The sequence below is a fragment of the Numida meleagris genome, chromosome Z (genome assembly GCF_002078875.1).
Source record: "Numida meleagris isolate 19003 breed g44 Domestic line chromosome Z, NumMel1.0, whole genome shotgun sequence".
Taxonomy (NCBI): domain Eukaryota; kingdom Metazoa; phylum Chordata; class Aves; order Galliformes; family Numididae; genus Numida; species Numida meleagris.
In genome coordinates, this window is record NC_034438.1 from 70,242,068 (window position 1) to 70,262,459 (window position 20,392).

The window sequence follows — 20,392 nt, forward strand, 5'->3', positions numbered from 1 at the left end:
CCTGTTTTGTTTTGTTTTTTTTTTTCCTCTTTTTTTTTTTTCCTTTTTCACTTTAGTTGGCTTTACACGACATTACAGAAGAGTCCTTCGCAGATTCTCTCTTTTTCTGGATGCTTTTCCAAGAAAGCCACTGACAGGTTTGCTGCTTCCCTGAACCAGTTTTCATGATCAGCTCAGATCATGCTAGTTCCACAACAGGCCTGGAGCTGCATGACAGACACTCTTTCATGTTCATAGCCAACCATTCATCCATTTCCTCCGGGAGGATTTTTAGAACTTCTCCAAGCACATGCTGCACATATCAACACTTCTGCTGCTTTCACTTGCGTCTTCCTCTGCTTTAGGGCTCCAAATCCATTTAAGTTGGATTTCAGAAGAACACGTGACATTTACAGTTATATGGAAGTGGTTTTAGCAGAGTACAGTGGCCCTTTTTATGGCAACTGAACGTTTTGCTAAGCATCTTTAGAGAAGAATCCCTAAACACCCACACATGCCATCCTTGCTCCTTCCTGAAAACAGTGCTCTCCTTCCTGAAGAATTACAGTGAAGGTTTCCTCTGCTCTGTCAGCAGGTTTGGGACATAAACAAGCACTAAGCCAACAACTTGGCTAAAACTAATGAAAGAACTTTGCATCCTGGCTTCGGAACATTCTCAAATGACTCTGATACAAAGAAAAAAAAAGAAGTAAAGAAAGAAAAAAGAGGGAGAAGCAGCATTAAGATCTCCTGACAAGCCTTGTCACAAGGACCCTTAAGACAGGCAATAACATTAGCTAATATTCTCTCCCATACCCTTCTGGTAACGATGGTACAGAACTACCAGAGGTTCTACAGCACTCTCTCTTGACGATATCTGCCAGAAAACTTCTTTAAATTTTCAGGAAGTAAGTTAAGAAAAAATGCTTGACCTCCCTGAAAAAAGCATCAACAGCAGTAAATGTTTTGAACAAAGGTTGGTAGGAGACATCAAGGGCAAGAGGAAGAAGTAGTCATTGATCAGGAGAGGGACAGGGTGATTGAGAGAGAACCAAATCAAACAGGCAGCAAAACTGGGGAGTAAATGTTGTTAGTGGGGAAGGACGGGAACTGGGAGATGCTAGTGATGGACAACTTACCAAAAGAAAACCAAAAACACAACTCAGAAGCGAGAACAGTAGCAGTCTATATCAAGGGTCAGAAAAGGCAGACAAAGAGGGCTGAGGGAAGAAGAAGAAAGAAAGATAAGCCCTGTAGTAGGAAAGTGAAACAAAACAAATGCAGCATGGGATTTTTCAGACTTTTTTTTCTTTTCCAAGTAGTTCCAGGCAATTCAGCCAAGAAAGGGAAAGAGACACGTACAGCCTTTTCCAATATTCAAGCTGGTAGTTTAAAATATCTTCAAATGCAGGTTAAGGAAACTAACTTGTGGAAAAAAAGCTTTCACCGTGGCATCACGTACAGCATTTCAACTTGGAAGTACCACCAAACATAACCACACTGTGTTCAAGAAACATTTAGATATAGTGTTGAGAGATGCAGTTTAGTTGGGTTATTGGTGGTAGGTGGATGGACTGGATGATCTTGTAGGTCTTTTCCAACCTAGCTCATTCTATGATTCTAATTCTATAAGCATTTTTGAGAAAGGAACTAGAGGACACGGAGAAACACCATCAATCAAGCACCACCTATAATGGATAAGCTTTGAAGTAAATTAAAGCTGTCAAGGCCTTACTATATAGAATTCAAGTGCCCTCAGTGTTTTATTGATCACTGACAAGCAACCAGGGCAGAATCTGATGTCCTTCCACATTCCCAGACCCCTGCATATTGACACAAATAAAAGAGCCTGCAATGACTCATTTTTCATTTCAGGAGCTACTGAGGCGGCTCCTCTGGGGTTAATTTATTGCATGTATACAACAAACCAATGCTGGTTTTCTTTAATCATTATTATTATCTTTTAATCTTTTCCCCCACTATTTTTCCATATTACCATGAAGTAAGGTGAATGATCTTAAAGTTTGCCTCAGACTTTTCGAGCTTGACAGGACACATCTGTGGTTGCACCTTAACTGGGGCCAATGCACTCTGTGTCCTGGAAAGCAAGAAGATCTGTGCTGGTTGAAATTGAATTCAACATCCCACCTCAGAAAGGACAGATAATGCACTGCTGAAAAGAGCCACTGAGGAGCACGTTTAATCCCCTCCTTATCCCAGCTACCTGAGCAGTTTAACCAACTATATATTCTGGAGTGAACTCTGTTCCCAAGCAATGCAAGTAACTACACTAATAAGAGCATTCACATCATGCTAATCTTCCTATTACTATAACATTTAGTTCTCCTTGAGTTAAATGCTCATTGCATAGACAAATTCTTAGGAGGAGGCTCATGCTGCCAGCCATGAGAATTTAGTCCTTTTCCAAACCTGCTCGTAAGTTTTTTTCAGCAGATCTTTTATATCTATCATCTCAAAGTGTAGGATTGTTTTTTTTTTTTTAATCTTTTTATGCTTTTGGTTTCAGTATCTAAGTTTCATGGTTGACTTAACACATTTTAGCTCTGAAACTTAAAAGAGTTTTATCTTCAAACTCGTCACTCAATTATTACGCTACTACGAGAGCTAAGAAACAAGGCGGACTGCAAGCCACTAATTCAAATTTTCTTCAGGTATTAATCTAAAGACTTTGCACCTTTTCCTGCTGGCTTCTTTCCTAAGGAAAAAGCATGCTTTTCCAGGCTAATACAATCAATATCATCTTATTTTCAATGCTTTTGAAAAATAGGTATCTGCAAAATGTGGAAAGCTGGAATTAAGAAAAACTACTATATGTCAGAACATAATTCAGTTCAGACACCCCTGGAAGAGAGCATGGTAACATTCCTAAAGCTGCAAAATACACTATGTCAACACACAGAAGCTAATGAACGGCTCACTCTTGATTCATATTACAGTTTTTATTGTCTAATATCTATGAACGAGTGGAAGAGGTCCAGCATACAATGACCATGTCTATTTGATATTCAAGTTGATTGGCTATGACTCCCTGCATGCAGAGGAGCACAGATGTACAGTGGCAGGCAGGTGAACCCCAACAATTTTGTCAGAGAAGTTAACAGAGAACCCAATCCCTACTCTGATGCAAGGGCATCGGCCCCACAGTCTGAGGAGTGGCACACACCAGGCCGGTCTACAGGAGAAGCTACGTGGGTCACCTCACCAACTGAGGTCACTGCCTATGGGTGTGGAGATCTTTAATGGGATGCAGGGGAAGAGCACTATGGGACTTAGTGGGCACAAGACTTGTTAAGAAACACTTAGGGGATGAACCCCTTGAGGGGAAAAGAGGGATCAAAGTGATGTGGGTAGGAATAAGCATGGGAAACCAGAGGGATAAGGAGATAAAAGGCGCTGGTCACACACGAAGAGGCTGTAGATGGGTGTTCTTCATAGCATGCACCTGGATCAGCACATACTGTCCTGTCTTCTCATTAAATGCTGTTTCTAACTTTTGCTAGGTGTTACGCTCTTCTGCATGCATGTGTTCATATGTGTTTTTGAAAACAGCTAATCACAGCCCCCATTCCTCATTCCCCTGTGCTGCTTGTGGGGAGCAGGGAGGAGAGAGTGGACGGGAGAAAGAGTTAACAGTCTGCCTTTAGCTGTCAAAGCTCTTGCCTGCTATCAGTTGTTAATAAATTTGATTAATCTCCAAACACTGAGTGTGTTATGCCTGTGACAGTAACTGATGAGCAATGTTCCATCTCAACCCGTGAGCCCTTTTCCATCGTACTTCTTCCCCCTGCTCCTCTGAAGAGTCAGAGTGAGACAGTGGTTGTGGTGGAGCTGAGCTGCACATCAGAGTTAAACCAATACAATGCTGAAGGCTTGAAATGAAATGCAGTTAATCAGAGTCTGGTCTCATGATAAATTACGATGCACAACCATGCTCTCTTATCTATTAGTCATCAAGAGACTCCAGCTTCAAACAGTGAAATAAAAGCATACTTGAGATCACTTCCATAACTGAGTTAACTTTTTTTTTTTTAAAATTCAAACAACACTTCCAAATTTAGCATATTACCTCTGAAAGAACATTAAACAAACAAACAAAAAGAGAAAGAAGAAGGAAAAACCCTATTTGTTGATTTTGAACTTCTATTTCTACAGCAATAGAGGCAGCTTACATTAGGTAACAAGTACCATGTTGTTCTGTTTACTGATAAGAATATAGGGACTGAGATGTCTCCTAAATCATGGCTGGTTTCACCATCTGAGAAGTAAGGGTTTGACTAATACCAATCCCAGAAAATATGAGAATCAATGCATTTACAAAATGCACGGGAAGTTGCCAGCCTGGCTCAATCCTGTTGCAGGGGAATACATTCATTTCTACTACACCGTGCCTGATCAAAGCTATAAATTCACCTCATTCGGATCCAGCTGTCTTAAAGGAGGAATGTTTTGAAAAGATATCACGTCTGTCCTTTACATTATTTTCTTGTAGATGGATTTTTTAACACCATTCTTTCTTTAGTTGGTTATCATGTTGAGTGGCATGGCTAGTTGGGATTTACGTAGTACGCTCTTTTCAGAAATAATTTAGTGCTGAAGTATTGAAGAGCAGAAGGGAAATTTAGGAAAGCTAAATTTTGCGATTGATTTGAGGGTAATGAACAGATTGTCACTTCTGATAATCTGCCAGTGGAAAACAGAGATGAGATGGCAAGACCCCCGGATATGTGCTGGACCTCAAACTGATACCCAGCACTAGAAGAATAGCTATTTCATATTTTTTAACAAAGTAAAGCAAATTGAGATTAAATGAATGAAAGACTAGAACAGGTGAATATTTACCACTTGCTCTAACTCTACTTACTGGAATCTGTTGAAATTTGGACATCTTTTGCTGGTCCCTGCGTTGACCCATCAACGTCATCACCTTCATCTGTGAAAAAGAAAGATTTTAAGGGAGGACTCTTTTTTATCTGAACTAGGTGAATAAAAGTAGTCGCCGCTTAAGGTTTCCACGGAAGATTAACACAAATGAATCCAGTCATTTTCTTCTGGATATTTCAGAATAAAAACCCATACTATACAAAGTGTTAAAAAACCATGACCCACTGTGCTGTTACGTAACTACAGTGGAAGCATACCTGAAGTCTTTCCACTGTAACTTTAACATGGCAATCAGTGCGTTTCACCCCTTTCTCCAACTGTGACATTTGCCTATTATCAAATTACATCCAGTAATTCCATAAATAAGATTCAAATTTTGTCAAGTCAGTCCAGGAACTGTAGTAGCAGCTTTCTAATCAGAAGTATGGATATTATTTAAATAATTTCCATAAATGAAAAAACAGATTTGCACTAGAAGCTACAAGACAACGTCCCATTATAAGAGAGCCTGTACAATCACACATACAATACTTAGAAAAGATTAGAAGAAAACCTACTAACATTTAAATTTGACTGTATGAAGATAACATCCTGACTACATTATCATTCCTGATGCTCAGGGTCCACTAAAGGAAACTGGTGCAAATCCAAAAAGTGATATACTTTTCTTCTCTAAGGGAAGCAGCAGTATGCCACAAAAGCCAACCCAATGTACTGATGATATCACGGTTTTCATACTCCCACCTGTTGAAATTCTCAGCCAGTATTGACTGCATTACAAGCCAGGCAATAACTTTATAAAAAATAGGCCTAGAGGCAGAAGGCAGGAAATTTGGGAGCAAAATAAGGGGAAAAAGCCCTGTAACATGAAAAACAAAAACACTGAAAGCATTAAGATAGAACTTCAGACCAACAAAGGGGCTAGGGAAATCAGAATCCTAATGGAGGGAAACTCTTCCAAACAGCAGAATTACAACATGTGAAGAACAGCACTCAGCAGGAGCCCTAAACTGGAGACCAAGTAGCCTGCAGAACTTTTGGTTAATGCTTCAGCAGATGGCAATAATAATCAATAGTAATGCTACTGAGTTGGGCGTTTTTTGTGTATTCTTTTTTTTAATATAGAAGTACTGAAATATTTGCCTTTTTTAAAGTGACATACAGATGAAGTTTCTACCTTCTACAACTTCACTTCAAGCAAAATCAAATTAAAAAAAAAAAAAGAAATATAAATGAAATAATTCCTGTCTACTCCCTGTCCTTCCATTTTTCTCAGTTTAGATGGAAAAGAGCTGACATCTTTTTTTTTTTATGATTCTTTCTCAGTCCGTATAGCAGGGAAATCTACACAAACAGCATCCTCAAACTGTTCCAGTGAAGCTCTTTGAAGACTTCTGAAATACAGTAAGACAGGAGACTTGTGGGGCAGGCATGGAATGGCATGTACGAAAAACTTCAACCTCAAATGGAATTTAGCATTACATTACACGGCCTTTCTCCTCTTATCCCACAGTATGGCACCAGTATGGTATCATGCTCTTTTCTCCTCCTTCATAAAGCCCATCATCTCATACAAGTTTCTTCTGTGTGTTCGTCCCCCTCCCTACTCTCAAAGCAGAGGCTGTTCCTGTAGCCAAGCAGAGAAAATGCTCTGATTTACCTCCGTTCCTCTGGGCAACAGTTAGGCTAATCACATCAGATCCTACCTAACAGTCCCATACCGAAAAGTAATGCGAAGGAGCCAGCACAGATGCATCCAAGTTAAAAAAGACCACTGTTCTTCTCACATCACTTGGTGCAGCATCAGGCTTGGGATGACAAGGTCTCTGAGGGCATACCAACAACTGACTCACCCATCCACACAGCATTACTGTAGAAGAGCACAAGGGTACCTCCCATTCCCCTCGAGCCTGTCCCTGACCACCAGCTAACAACGGATCTATACAGCATTCTTTTGATTCGAAGTACTAGGCGTACATTTTAATTAAAGGAATGCAAACAACGTTATTACTTCAACAAACTTGAATGTGTTTAATAACATTGGTACGGTTAATGAGTACCCCATGCACTGAAGTCACAATCTTTCTCTTCCAGCACATAAAATAATGAAGAAGAAACTAGAAGGTGCAGCAGTAACCTTGGATGATCTCCCTCACGCTGCTCTGTATTCATGTTCTATTTAGAAATGATTTACAAATTAAAACAAAAAACTTAAGTCTGACACACTAGAAGAGCACACCACTGTTTAAGAGACAAACTTGTTTAATATCACAGACATCATACCAAAACAAGCTGTTTAAAAGGCTTGTGATTAACTTTTGTTAATAATAACATAAGCGTTCCTTCATTAAACCTTCTGGGAAACTTGTCAAATACCTAACAACACAGAACTCAAGATTCATAAGGACTTTCCTAGTATAACCAACCTCATCTGGATTATTTATTTCTGGTATTATGTTGGAAGAATTAAAGACTACATCACTTTCAAGTATGTGCCGTACTTCACCTTCCTCTGGTGAGGAAGCAAATTCGTTAAAAAGAAAAATAATACACTGAGAAGAATCAGGCCCAGCAACAAACAAACCACATTAGACCCCCCCTGGCCCTGCACACTTTTGTAGGTCCCTTCCCTGTATGTACACTACGTAGGATTAGGGTCATGTGCTTCCTGCAGCAGCATCACTGCTGCTATAGCTCCTGCATATGCCAGCACATGGCTCCTGCTAGCATATGACTGCCTCCAAAGTGCACTGAAAGCAATCCTAGAAAGGAGTTCAAAGCAGAAAGTTCAAGAACAGCCTGTCAGGCTGAGAAAAGAGCAGCTGCAAACATTTGACTTTTGAGACCTGTGTTTTTCCTACCTTGTATACTGTATTCAAGCGCAAAAAGCAAAGCTTTTCAAAAACAGAATCAAAATATTAATCAAAAAATACTTCAGTGGTTCGAAAGAATTGCCTTCATCCTAAGGAGCTGCTAAACAAATGCACACTCTAGATGGCAGCAGAACATTACCCTGCTAAATACATGACTTCCCTTCAGCACAGAAGTCCTAGAAGGGCAAACACTTAAAGAGAGGCAAATAAAAAAATTTTCTATCACAAGCTAAATAAAAATCAAGTATATCAGCAAGTGTTTATCACAACAGTAATCTGCTAAGAAAATTTTTGGAGTTCAGATTTTCACTTGCTGCATGCTTGCTACTGAAAGAGCAGCTTTCCAATTGCCCTGTAACAGCAAACAGAAGTTTCAGCAGTTTGCACACTATGCATTTACAATCTCTACCCTGTCCCTCAAATCAGCAAAAAGTTATAGTACTGCCACAAAACGTCAGCGAAAATCAGCAATCATAGCCTGCAGAGGACTATAACACTAGGTTAAACACACACATCAAGTAGTTGCGTCCAACTTCGAAAGCTTTTACCTGATTCTGTTTGCAGGTTTTCTGATATTCGAAAACAATGCAGTTTGCTGAAGTTGAGAGAAAATAACCTCACGCATCTTGGAGGAAGAATCATGTTCCTTAATCTTCCAAAAGTACATTCCGGTGTGACAACTATGTAGCAAGCAGCATGAGCCTGCAAATAGGAGCATCAGTTGAACATTTTTTGAAAGACCAAGAAAGCTAGTATGTATATAACAAAATATGTTCTGCAACAGCAAAAATTCAGCTAGGATGTTTATAGACCTTTTGTAAATCACTTTCTTGACATCAGTCATTTTCATTTTTTCACACTAGATTTTAATTTGCTCCATTAAGCTGTCAAACAAAGAACGATGGGAAGTTTTAACAAGTGAAGAAACTACAAGTATTACAAATCTGCTCTGTTACAATCTAGTGATTTTTACATAGATCTCTGTAAAAATTAAAATCTTGCTTTCAGGCCATGGATCTTCTGTTCTACATGGACACTTCCCGGGATACATGAGAAAGGCAGACAGGTTAAACTGAACAACTTCTAAATAGCAGTAACCTGCTATTAGCGTAAGTACATAAGTAACTTGCTGGCAAGTACCAGCTTGTGAAATTCTGGGGGGTCAAATATGTTTGGAGTTCTATTTCAAGACACATCTGGCTTGTTTCTGTCTTTTTAATTGTCCTAGATTGTCCACCATTGTTGAATAAGCATGCCTTGTAACTGTGGCCATGCAGCACGCCACATTTGTGAGGCTGTTTGCAGAGACAGCTCCCGCCACCTCAGAAATCATGAATCAGTTTCCGAATACAAGAAACACTATTTTATAAATAAATAAATAAATGATTCCAATAATTTCTGAAATATTGCCTAGCATCAGGCTTTCATTCTAAATGATTACTACATAGTGTGCCTCATCTTGCATTATGTGACAAATTGGTTTAGTTCACCAGATGCACATCTCGGTTCCCACCTGCACCAGGTGTTAACTTGCACTGCAATCACATTTCAACAAAAGGTAGTACTCAGCTGAGGGGCTAATTCTGATCTACACAGCAGACTGGCATTCATGAAGGCTACTGAAGGACACAAGCATCCTGCATAGGAATTAAGTGTCAGTCATGTGGAAGAAAAAAAGACAGAAACTAGCACCGGCTACTAAAAATGAAATTACATGTTAAGACTATTTGGCACTGGCAGAGGAATATGCACATTGGAATATAAGTCTTTGACCATTTGGGACACGTGTGATTTAAAAGAACTTCAGATTTTGTGCACCAAAATTAACTGCAGGCTTACTAGCTGAAATCTTTAAGCACAAGTTAGCCTCCATTCAATTTTAATTCCACTGTTTATACATGAAGTTTAACTTTGATTTTGCAAATTGCTCATTTTAGTGGCTAACGGGAAAAAAAAAACAAACATATTTTCTTTCTATTTCATAAATAGGTTGGAAAGAACCTTAAGGATCATCCAGTTTAAATTCCCCTGCTATGGGCAGAGATGGCCCCAACTAATACACACACACACACACACACACGTATTTAATATATGTATACATTTTCCATATATAAAAATGTATCTGGTTCCCACAAATAGAACCAACAGCACAACATACCAGGAGGCCACACCATTCACATCTCATGCCAGACAGCACCTCAGAAGAGCCACAGGTTTTTTTGCAAACTTCGCAGCGAGCTCCTGAAGGAAGGTTTCCCTCCCTCCAGTGGTGATGGTAAGTGTCCTGGTAGAAAACATCACAACGCAGCATTACATATGACAACAGCTACAGAAACACCTCCAACCTAATTTAAAATGAGTAATTCAAAAAGCTCTTAGAAAGCAGATCAGGAATGTTATTTTTTTTTTACTAAGAAGTAAGACCCACAACAATCTTACATTTCATAGAAAGACCGTATCAAACTACCCAAACATTTATTATACGGTGCTTTGTCTTTGCAGTCCACCAAAACCAAGCATTCTTAAAGAGTAAAAAGTAAATCCTGGAAGAGTAGCACTGTGCGTGTATTGGACAGTGGGAAGTCAGGAATTCTCATCTCTGACAGACTGCAGCAAGACAGTAATGTTGTAATGTTCACCAGGGATGCACTGCACTCAACAGCTTACTCTACAGGAAAAAAATAATTTCATACCAGCTTCTACAATGTAAGTATTTAGAAAGATGACAGACGCCGGTTTCACCTTTTAATTAGGACACAGCATACACTGCACAGACTTTTCAGCAAGAATTCTGTAAACCTCAAGAATCTAAGTTCATCTCACTATCTGCAATGTATTCCATTGCCACAAGTCTTTGTCTACAGATAAGCTGCAAAAGAGCTTTTTTTTATTGTCAGCCTGTGCAAAAAAAAAGAAAAAGAAAAGGGTCAGGACTCTTGTCTCTCACACCTCTAACCCTTATTTTTGTAGTGAAAATGTGTGACCACTTTCTGCAGCGGACAAACTGACACTTACGTGGTCCTGGTGCCCATCCTGGTGGCACTGCCGGCAGTCACTGCAAGCAAACAGGATGCAATCCGCGTGGACGTGCAGCTCACAGACTGAAAAGATGAAAACAAGAAAATCTCTAAGTCAGAGTCCCTTGGTTTCTGCAGTTCCTCTGTTCCTTCCTCTCTCCACCCTATACTTCCTCCAGTACCTTTTTGCAATGTATTTTCGTCCCTTCATGCTCTTTTCTGCTCAGCAAAGATAGGCAATAAAAGATTATCAGCGCTACCCTGTGTGTTGCTCCATTTCCTTTGTGTTAAATTAATGCAGCAAATATGAGGAAAGGCTGAGCTAATTTTGCTCGTAACTACTTGCCTTTTTTCTTCTAATACAGCAAGCTGAATTTGTAGCAAGTGTTTGGCTTATTACACCTTTTCACAGGAACAGTGCCTACTCTAGTATTGTCACCCCTGAAGTCTACTTCGATTTAATCAAATCCAAAAAACTCAATGTTAGAAGCAGTAACAGGAAGTTTCTCTTCTGCACCTGAACATCAAGAGCAGAGCCAATGTAAATTATCTTCCTGAAAGTGTGCTCCAAACCCTTCCCAAACCCGATGGAGCCCTGAGGTGGCTTCCTTCTTGGGCAGAGTACAGCGGCCTGAATGCCTCATTTGCTCATGAAATAAATCCTCTTCATTACTGGATGACACACTGAGCACTGAATTTTAAACTCAACCAGAACGAATGTGTACATTCATCGCAGAGATCTGTCTAAGCTATGGTAGCATACTGTAAAGCACAATTTTGTTGTCAGGAAAAGGAAAATGCTAATTTTTCTCAGCGCTTTCTCTTAAGTAAGCTTCACGGTGTCTTCCAAAACACCTGAGACACTTCAGACAGAAGTTTTAGTGAAGCCTGAGAATGATGGGTAGGTGTCTTTATTTCTTAAACTCTAACTTATCAGATGTGAAAGAAAAGGGTACACAGGAAAAAAACAGAAAACCACAAAAAAACAACTGAAAGACCTCAGTGTCTAGCTTCATACTGCAAAGGTCAGGACTGCTCTCTAAAGAAGACAATCAGATGTATAAGAAGATCTATCGCTAGCTGCTTTTTAAAGACTTGTCTACACAAGTGCTCTGGGAAGGCATCCAATTTCTTGCTCAAGTAAACAGAAGTAAGAGGTAAGAGTCATGTTCTCCAAATGTAATTTCTCCCCTGTAAAACAGGTGATCGATCCAAGCACGCTGCAATAACCTGAAGACTGTACCCTGAAGACTGGAATGCAGGAACTGCGGATGCTATCTATGCTACCAGAAAACATCCTGAAAACAGCATTCGACTTCCTAAGTGTAACACCTCATTGTGAAAGTGCTCTGCAAGCTCTAGAAAAGGTGGTCACACTAACACTGTGTTACTGCAGCCCTGGAGAAAGCACATCTACCACCACCCCAAAGCACAGCGAGCCATCTCAACAATGAATGCAGTTCTCATCCCGTGGGCCTTTCCTCTGCTCAGCAATCTTACATGAGCTGTGACACGGCTCCTCCTCAGCTCGTGCTTCCCCCTAAACCATGCTTACAGAGAGAACAGGAATATTTTATTATTGAATAAATTCACAAAAAACTAGGTGCTCTGAGCCATAGCTTCACTAACAGCAGAAGTTTCTGTAGATCAGATTATGGTTTCAAGGAGTTAACAAAAACTTTTTTTTTTTATCATTAACTCTGCTAACACAAACACACACCGCCCTCCGCTATCCTGTGTAAGAATACAGAAGGTTTTAAAATCATTCACTCCCCTGCTGTTACTGACACCAGTCCCCGCTCACAATTAGAAGGAAACACATGCATGTGAAGGGCAGGAGTGTCACAGGAGTTAAACCCCTAAGGCAGCAATACCACTGATGGAAAGATAAAGCTGTTCATGTGTAAAGATCAATTCAAATCAGTGTGCCCACCAGTTCCATCTTTAGCAGCATTTCCATTTCCTACACAGTTCTTTAAGTCATAACAAAACAAAGGTTTTCTGTTCAAGTTTATCATGGAAGAGCTGTGAACGTATTTCACAAATACAAACTTGATAGGATAGCCTTTAAAATGTTACCCACACTCCTCAAAAAATAAATAAAATCCAGTCATTAAGTAGAAGTTCACAATTTACTGTTCCTGACTGATGCTTAAAAGAAACTACTACAAAGCAACCAGTATTAACAAATGTTTGTGCTGCTCTTTTTTTTTTTCCTCTTTTATTTCCATTCCTTCTTGGAAAGAAAAGGAAACGGAACATCCAGCATCCTTGGTCCAGGTTGAACAGTTTTCAGTGAATTCTACAACAAAGCAGCTATCCAAAGTAGTTAATATTTGTCAGTAGAGACTGGATACCAAATATTCTATTTTTTTTGCCAATGAGGTGTATGTACCAATCTTAGCAGGAGTTAACATACATATATGCTAGTTTCTGAAGACAGATGCCGTATCACACATGCGCAGCGTATAGTACTCGTCTGATGACTTTCCTTTCAAAAAAAAAAACAAACCCAAAAAAGATATTGCAGGACATGGAGAGCCTAAAGCAACCCATGTCAGTTGTTTTAAAAGTATCTCCAATTATGCCAGTCATTTGCTTAGAAAAAATAACTTCACGTTAGCCACACTTTCTGTCTCAGTTATGCCAAATTTTCCAAGAAAAATTCTTTAAACCTCAATGTCAGAGGAGAACATCATAACCAACAGCAGACTTGTGCTATTAAGCACAGCCATTACAAATGAGCAAAAAAGGAAGCAAGTCTAACATCTACATTTGTATTTAGAAGCTGATTTCTAAAACAAATTCTAGAAGTATTTTTGGAAAGGAGAGGAAGGATTTTTTCAGGGGGGAGGGGTATTAATAAAATTGAGATTTTATTAATCTCAATTGAGCTACATTTTTGCAAAGTCAAAGAAACAAAAGTTGTAGAGCTGCTGGTATTCAGAACATGGAACAGCAAAGTCCCACAACATGCAACACAAACAAAATCTGTTGAATCCCGGAACACAATTCAGGATCTCCAACAAACCAGAAAAAATGCCTACACATCTGTATTATCTCATTGTAAAGTGATTTCACATGTTTCTTGGAAACCTCTGAAAAAATATATTCACTGGCAACAGGTACAAAGGTAATAGAATATAATTAAGATTGTAAAAAGATGAAGGCAAAATTTAGAAAGCTTTAACTAAAACAGATCACTAAACTAAAAGCTATTTTCAAGAGCTAAGAAGGCATAGCTAGAGAATATTTTCTTTTCAGATTCTTGGTTTATTTCATGTCCCACACCAGTTTTGAAAGCTAATTACAATAGGGCATGGGAAGAGACTGTGTGGTAGTATCTCCTTGACCATCCCACTATATTAAGTGACAGATTCCAATTCATCAGTAGAATAAATTTTAGATTTCTTATGAAATTCACCAGACAAAAGTAGAAGCAAAAAAAACACTGCATAATTTAAAGTCTAAATTCTCTGAGAAACATTTTCCCTACACATGCACCTAAGTGATTGCATCAAGTAAGACATTATCTTTTGTATCAGAACTAGTGTTGCCAGTAGGAGTAGGGAAGTCATTCTCCCTCTGTACTCAGCCCTGGTGAGGCCCCACCTCGAGTACTGTGTCCAGTTTTGGGCCCCTCACTGCAAAAAAGACATTGAGGGCCTGGAGCGTGTTCAGAGGAGGGCGACGAAGCTGGTGAGGGGTCTGGAGCACAGGGCTGATGAGGAGCGGCTGAGGGAGCTGGGATTGTTCAGCCTGGAGAAGAGGAGGCTCAGGGGAGACCTCATGGCTCTCTATAACTACCTGAAGGGAGGTTGTAGTGAGCTGGGGGTCGGCCTCTTCTCTCTTGTAACTGGTGCCAGGACGAGGGGGAATGGCTTCAAGTTGCGCCAGGGGAGATTTAGGCTGGACATTAGGAAACACTACTTTTGTGAAAGAGTGGTCAGGCGCTGGAATGGGCTGCCCAGGGAGGTGATTGAGTCACCGTCCCTGGAGGTGTTCAAGAAACATTTAGATATAGCGTTGAGAGACATGGTTTAGTGGGGTTATTGGTGGTAGGTGGATGGTTGGACTGTATGACCTTGTCGGTCTTTTCCAACCTAGCTCATTCTATGATTCTATGATCTTTATAAGGCCAATGCTGAAAGCACGCTAAATCCCCCTCTGTAGGCTTTTTAACTTCTTTTACAAAACAAAACAAGGCAAGAAAAAAAAAAAAAACAACAGTTCACAGGTAGTATTCATTTAGAACTCTAAATACTATTCAACCTCACAACCTCAACGTAACAAAGATCAACAAAAATTTAAGACAAGAATATCAAGGGAGAATTAAGGAGTTGCATCACATCAAAATTCGTGAAGTATTCGCGCCAACATATGTTTCAAATCAATGGATCCTGAAATCATGGTGCTTGGGTGATATCTTGAATTTTTTTTTAAGAGAATTTATGGCAGAACACAAAGAGTAGTACTACTTTGATAAATAATCAAGTAACTTTCCCCAAAAGGCACCTCATCCCCGTTGAAAGCTACGGACACCTGAGACTAGTAACACACAAAGTTATATTCCTTTCCTTCGTAGAAAGGGGAAGGTTTCAGAAGCGCAAATACCTGAAGTTCCCTGCAACAAAGGTTTCCACTGGAAAAAGAAATTATTTCACCAGAGGAAGTCTTTATTTTGCCATAAACGTTTCTCATTCTTTGCACATCTTTCGCATGGACTTACAACACATCATCAAGACTACAGATTTGTGGTGCCTTAGATTTAATGTACACATTTCCGTTGTCAACAAATGGATAACAAAATCTGAAAAACACAGTAAGGGCATTATCGTGATATATACATATACGTACACACACGTATGTACATATATACGAGTATGTATACACATAAGCACTGTATGCCAGGGACACATTACTGGATGACACACAAATTACTGGATGGCTACACAAATGGAGCATTTTAAATTACCTTCGCACCGAAAGGCAGGTGACTCCAGTGACTTCCTGCACACTGTGCAGAACTTTCTTTTGTAATGTCCTGGAGGCCCAAAGCAGTGTGCAACTGGAACCTGTCAAAGAAGAATACATGAAACATCATCAGCTGCAGCTTTCAAAACAGTGCTTATGGCTCACAGAAGCTGCTTTATCGCGCAACACAGGACAGTATATATAACGTGTACTTCGGTAAAACTGAGAACAAATATTATATGTATTTAAATCTGCATTTAAATATATAAATAAATGTACATAGTTTTAAGTGCCAGCCAGCTTCCTGATGGTTCAGTGCCATGAATGCTAAGATTTCCCTTACCTGAAACCTCAGATGATCTCTTAAGTATTCTTAATTGAATCAAAGACCATTAAACAGTAATAGCTGCACGCAGATGCTCTCCGACAAAATACTCTAAAGACGCATTCAAGACAGTTTACAAAAGCTCAGTAAAGCCAGATCAAAGCTCAGATCGAAGACTGAAAGCTACAGTACCACTCTGAGGTGGAGGCTGGAAAAAATAATGGAAGAAAGAAAAACGAACACTACCGTGGTATCCCTGCCCATGGCGGTGGGATTGGAACTGGACGATCTTTAAGGGCCCTTCCAATCCAAATTGAATCAAAGACCATTAAACAGTAACAGCTGCATACACATATTTATCCTCAGACAAAATATTCTAAAGACACATTCAAGACAGTTTCTAAAAGGTGAATGCGGCCACGAAGCATTCTGTGATTCTATGAAGGAATATGAAGGAACTATGAAGTTCCTATGAAGGAACTGGAGCTTTACACTCGTAAAGAGAGACCACCATTCCTACCAGACACATACCTTTGTCAAAACCGACATTTACATTAGAACAGAGAAGCGTAATTGCATCTTTAAGCTGTGAGAATTCAAATAACTTCCATAAGATTGCGCCGTGATTTAGGTTAGTAACTTTCCAGATTTCTAAACTGTTTTATTTTGTAACCCACAGGCCCTTCATGACAAACACATCAGATTTATCTTCTGGCTCTTGCATCACAAGAAGGAAAAAAAAAAAAAAAAAAAAACCTTGTGGGGGCTAACACACGGTTTCATGAAGCATGAAATATAATCAATCATTCCCAGAAAAAGCCTAAGAAATAGTGACTTAAGGTACACGTAACCACAAACACCTTTTCCTACCAAATGCATAAGCAAACAAAACTCCTAAGTTTTGACACGGATTTGAGTATTTTCCTTTTAGAGTTTTCCTGTGAAAAACTAGCAGCAGATCGGACACATCCTGAAACAGAACTTGGAGACCTAGAACGGCCCCTCCACTGATGAAGGCCTAGTTCCGCCTCCGAAACCATCGGCATAGTTACGCTCCACAACCCTGTACTTTGAGCGTGCACAATGAAATACGCAAGATAAAGCTCTGCCAAATGTAACCTGAGAGGAAAATAATACTGCTGGATGTTTAATCAAGAGGTTAATCAAGAGAGACCTTTGTTACCTCTGAGTGCTCAATAACGTGCTTTGGACACCCAGCATGGACTTGCAATCGTTTCAACAACCGGCGTTTGAAATTTAAATCTTTACTTTCCCTGCCTTGAGTCTGGCTTCTTTATCTTACAATGGGCATAGAAATGCGGGCTTTTCGTTACTGCCATAGTGTTTAATAAGCAGAAAAGTTATCTGAAGGACACTCTATAGATCAAAACAGTTTTGCGTGAAGCAGCGTTTATTTTGGGAAAGACTGCAAGACTGTACTTTGACAAGAGACAAACTTATCAAGGGCCTGACCATGCTTATCTAGAAGGCAAAAGGGAAGAAGAGAAGTCTAAATTCTGCAGTCTAAATTCTATTCAAACCCTGGTGATGATCCTCTGAAGACTTGAGTCAGCGCCAAAAAGAAAAGAAACACTGACTAAGATTTTGGGTTGAAAAAGTAGAAGAAAAAGGAAAAGGAATCGTTTCCTTCAAATTCTTGCTTTTGGAAACGAGTCAAAAAAGCTTTGTTTATTATGACTTCTCCTTCTGATTTGCTTTAGAAGTTATACATATAAAACTACTGCAGAGCCTGCTGGAAAAGGATATGGGATGATTAAAAAAATAAGGAAAAGAGCCAGTAGAACACAATGAGCCAGCTGATCAATCACACGCTGTTTTTCCTAGCAGCTCACTACATTACTTTTGCTGTTGAAGAAGTTCCAAGCACCCTATATATAAACAGTACAAAACTTTTAAGACAGAGAAAGCCAGTGAGGCAGCATGCCAGCATACGAAATGTTATCTATTATTCATTAATTTATATTCACCTGTACAAGTGCAGCAAACGACAGACACAGAAGGGGGCTTACAGCAAGAAAGTTAATAATTGATGGGAGTTGAAACTTCTTTTTCAATTCAAGTCCTTAAATTACTTCATGCAAGCCACTGAAATCAATTTCCGGAGAAAGATGCAGAAAATTTCTACTAGCAATACCACTAAGTGACATCTAGGTGCCCTTACAGTATTGATCAGAAATGCATCAACAGAAAGTATAATGCTAACACTCCAGCACAATCTCCAGGATGACCTTGTACTGATGTACAGGACGTTCCTAGTCCCTACTTAGTTTGCTGCCATCTGGTAAGAAATCCAAAGCATTAGTGTTACACATTTCTATAACAGTTTGTATTGGCTAGCAATGAAATTTGATTCTACAGAAATCTGTGCAAGTGCAGAGCACAAAACCATGCAACTACATCATATGTAATGAACAGCAATGAATGCATCTCCAGCAACAAACTACTACAAGCTTTAGAATAAAAGCACAGGAAAGAATCTTTTAAAATTGCTCCTCCTCTTGAAAGGCCATAGGGCATCATGCACACAGATAACAGCAAGTTATCAATTTAACACGCTCTTCCACTGAGATGCAATCACTACGTAGAGAGCAGCCCAGCTACCACCTAGAATGTGTGGATCATGGGCAGAGTCAAGGATACAAACACTTTCGCAAGAGCTTCCAAAGGCTGGGAAAAGAGGATTTAACTTGAAAACATCCGCTTTCAGCTCAAAAAACACCATGGCATTTTTAAGATGAGCAAAATTAGCCTGGAAGCAAATTACTTCACAATTTGCTCACAAGGCTAGTTACAGAGGTCTTTTGTGGACTGTTCTATGGGGTCGAAGTACAGGACTGAAACAGAGCGCCAAAAAAATTTGCCAATAAAAATCCAAATGTGTAGGTGTTTCTGAAACAAGAACATCTATATATGCTGCTGACTCCAGTAGAAAACTACTCCCTTATCCAAAGCTCTCAGGGCTCATTCTGACACCCAAGGCTTTGCTCTACTGCGGTGATCAGATCTGATTGGAGCCCCTGTCCCCTCTTCTGATGGCCGCATAAAGACCACACTCTCTCTCAGAGAAGCTAACTTTGCGACACAACTTTCCCCAGTATTAGCGTCTTTTCAGTTAATTACTTATCGCTCATCAATCACAGACAGCCATTTCACTCACTTGAAGCCTCACTGATTTATCAGTGAAATAATTTCTGCAACATAAATACACTGCGTTTTGCACTGTATTTCTACTTCTTCCTTTTACATACAAAGAATGTAAATTACTCTTTGTGTCGAAAACGAGGTTCTTCCTTTGTGCTCTACGGTGTCAGCTGGTGCCACAAAGCACCTTCAAGTGCAAATCTCAAGTGGAAGTTTTGAAATTGAGTAAGAATACCAAGTGAAATGATAACTTACTGTAGAATGGGAGAGAAGAGTAATTTAAATACTCAGAATTAGTTACCAAAACGTTAATTGGTGCTAATGGAGGGGAACAAAGCAGGTATCCACAAGTTACCTCACTACATCCAGAAACCATTTCTTCACGCTACAGATGTCCAAGATAGGACATTAGACCTTAGCTACTCATATCCAAATTAGCTCTCAAGGACTCTTCAGGATGGGAACTGTACAGCAAACTTCATACCATTTCAAATCAGCAATCTATTGTACCTGACTATAAAGTAAGATCCGTGTAAGAGCTTTGCACTGCAATTAAGAGTTGCTTGTACGAGCTTTTCTCATCCTGGAAAAAGAAGCTGATATGCGCAGCACCATTACTGTTTGCTTTTATTGCTACACTGGAAACTAACTTTTATCAAGATAAACATTACGAATTAGAAGAAACAAACTCAGTGACATTCCATGCCACTTCTGAATCTGAAGGGTCACCAGTATGGCCATGGGGCTATCCTGGGAGTGTTAAGGTACCAGGCAGCTTGCACCAGCACAGCACACTGCAGCGAGCTCTCTGCAGCTCATGGACTAGGGAGTGCCAGCCCTTCCCTTTTACCTCAGTGGCTGGCTATCACTTTGGGGAGGAAAAAGATGAAAATTGGGGCAGTGTAAGGATTAGCAATAAACAATTTTACACCTCATTCAGCTTCTAAATTATGGCATGTGGCTGGCATGCTCCAGGCAGTTCCACTTGAATCACAGAGCAGCTATGGGCCAAGTGTTGTAGAGCTGGGGGTCAGACCTGCTTGCAGAAGGTGGTGGGGTTTGCCCAACAAGCTGCCAGGCAAAATCAGATCAGTCTGGACTCCAACCATTGCCATGATAGACACAGAATCCCAGAACAACAGTAGAGATCATTGAGTCCA

General features: G+C 39.8%; 1 protein-coding gene across 1 annotated transcript in view; it reads right to left on the reverse strand.

Moving 5' to 3' along the window:
- DGKQ (diacylglycerol kinase theta) overlaps positions 1–20,392 on the reverse strand; it is an 82,634-nt gene that overhangs the window by 39,576 nt on the left and 22,666 nt on the right. The window contains 5 exon segments of the mRNA XM_021379985.1: positions 4,862–4,930; positions 8,303–8,456; positions 9,913–10,038; positions 10,770–10,855; positions 15,747–15,846. Of these exon segments, the coding sequence (XP_021235660.1) occupies positions 4,862–4,930; positions 8,303–8,456; positions 9,913–10,038; positions 10,770–10,855; positions 15,747–15,846 (535 nt within the window).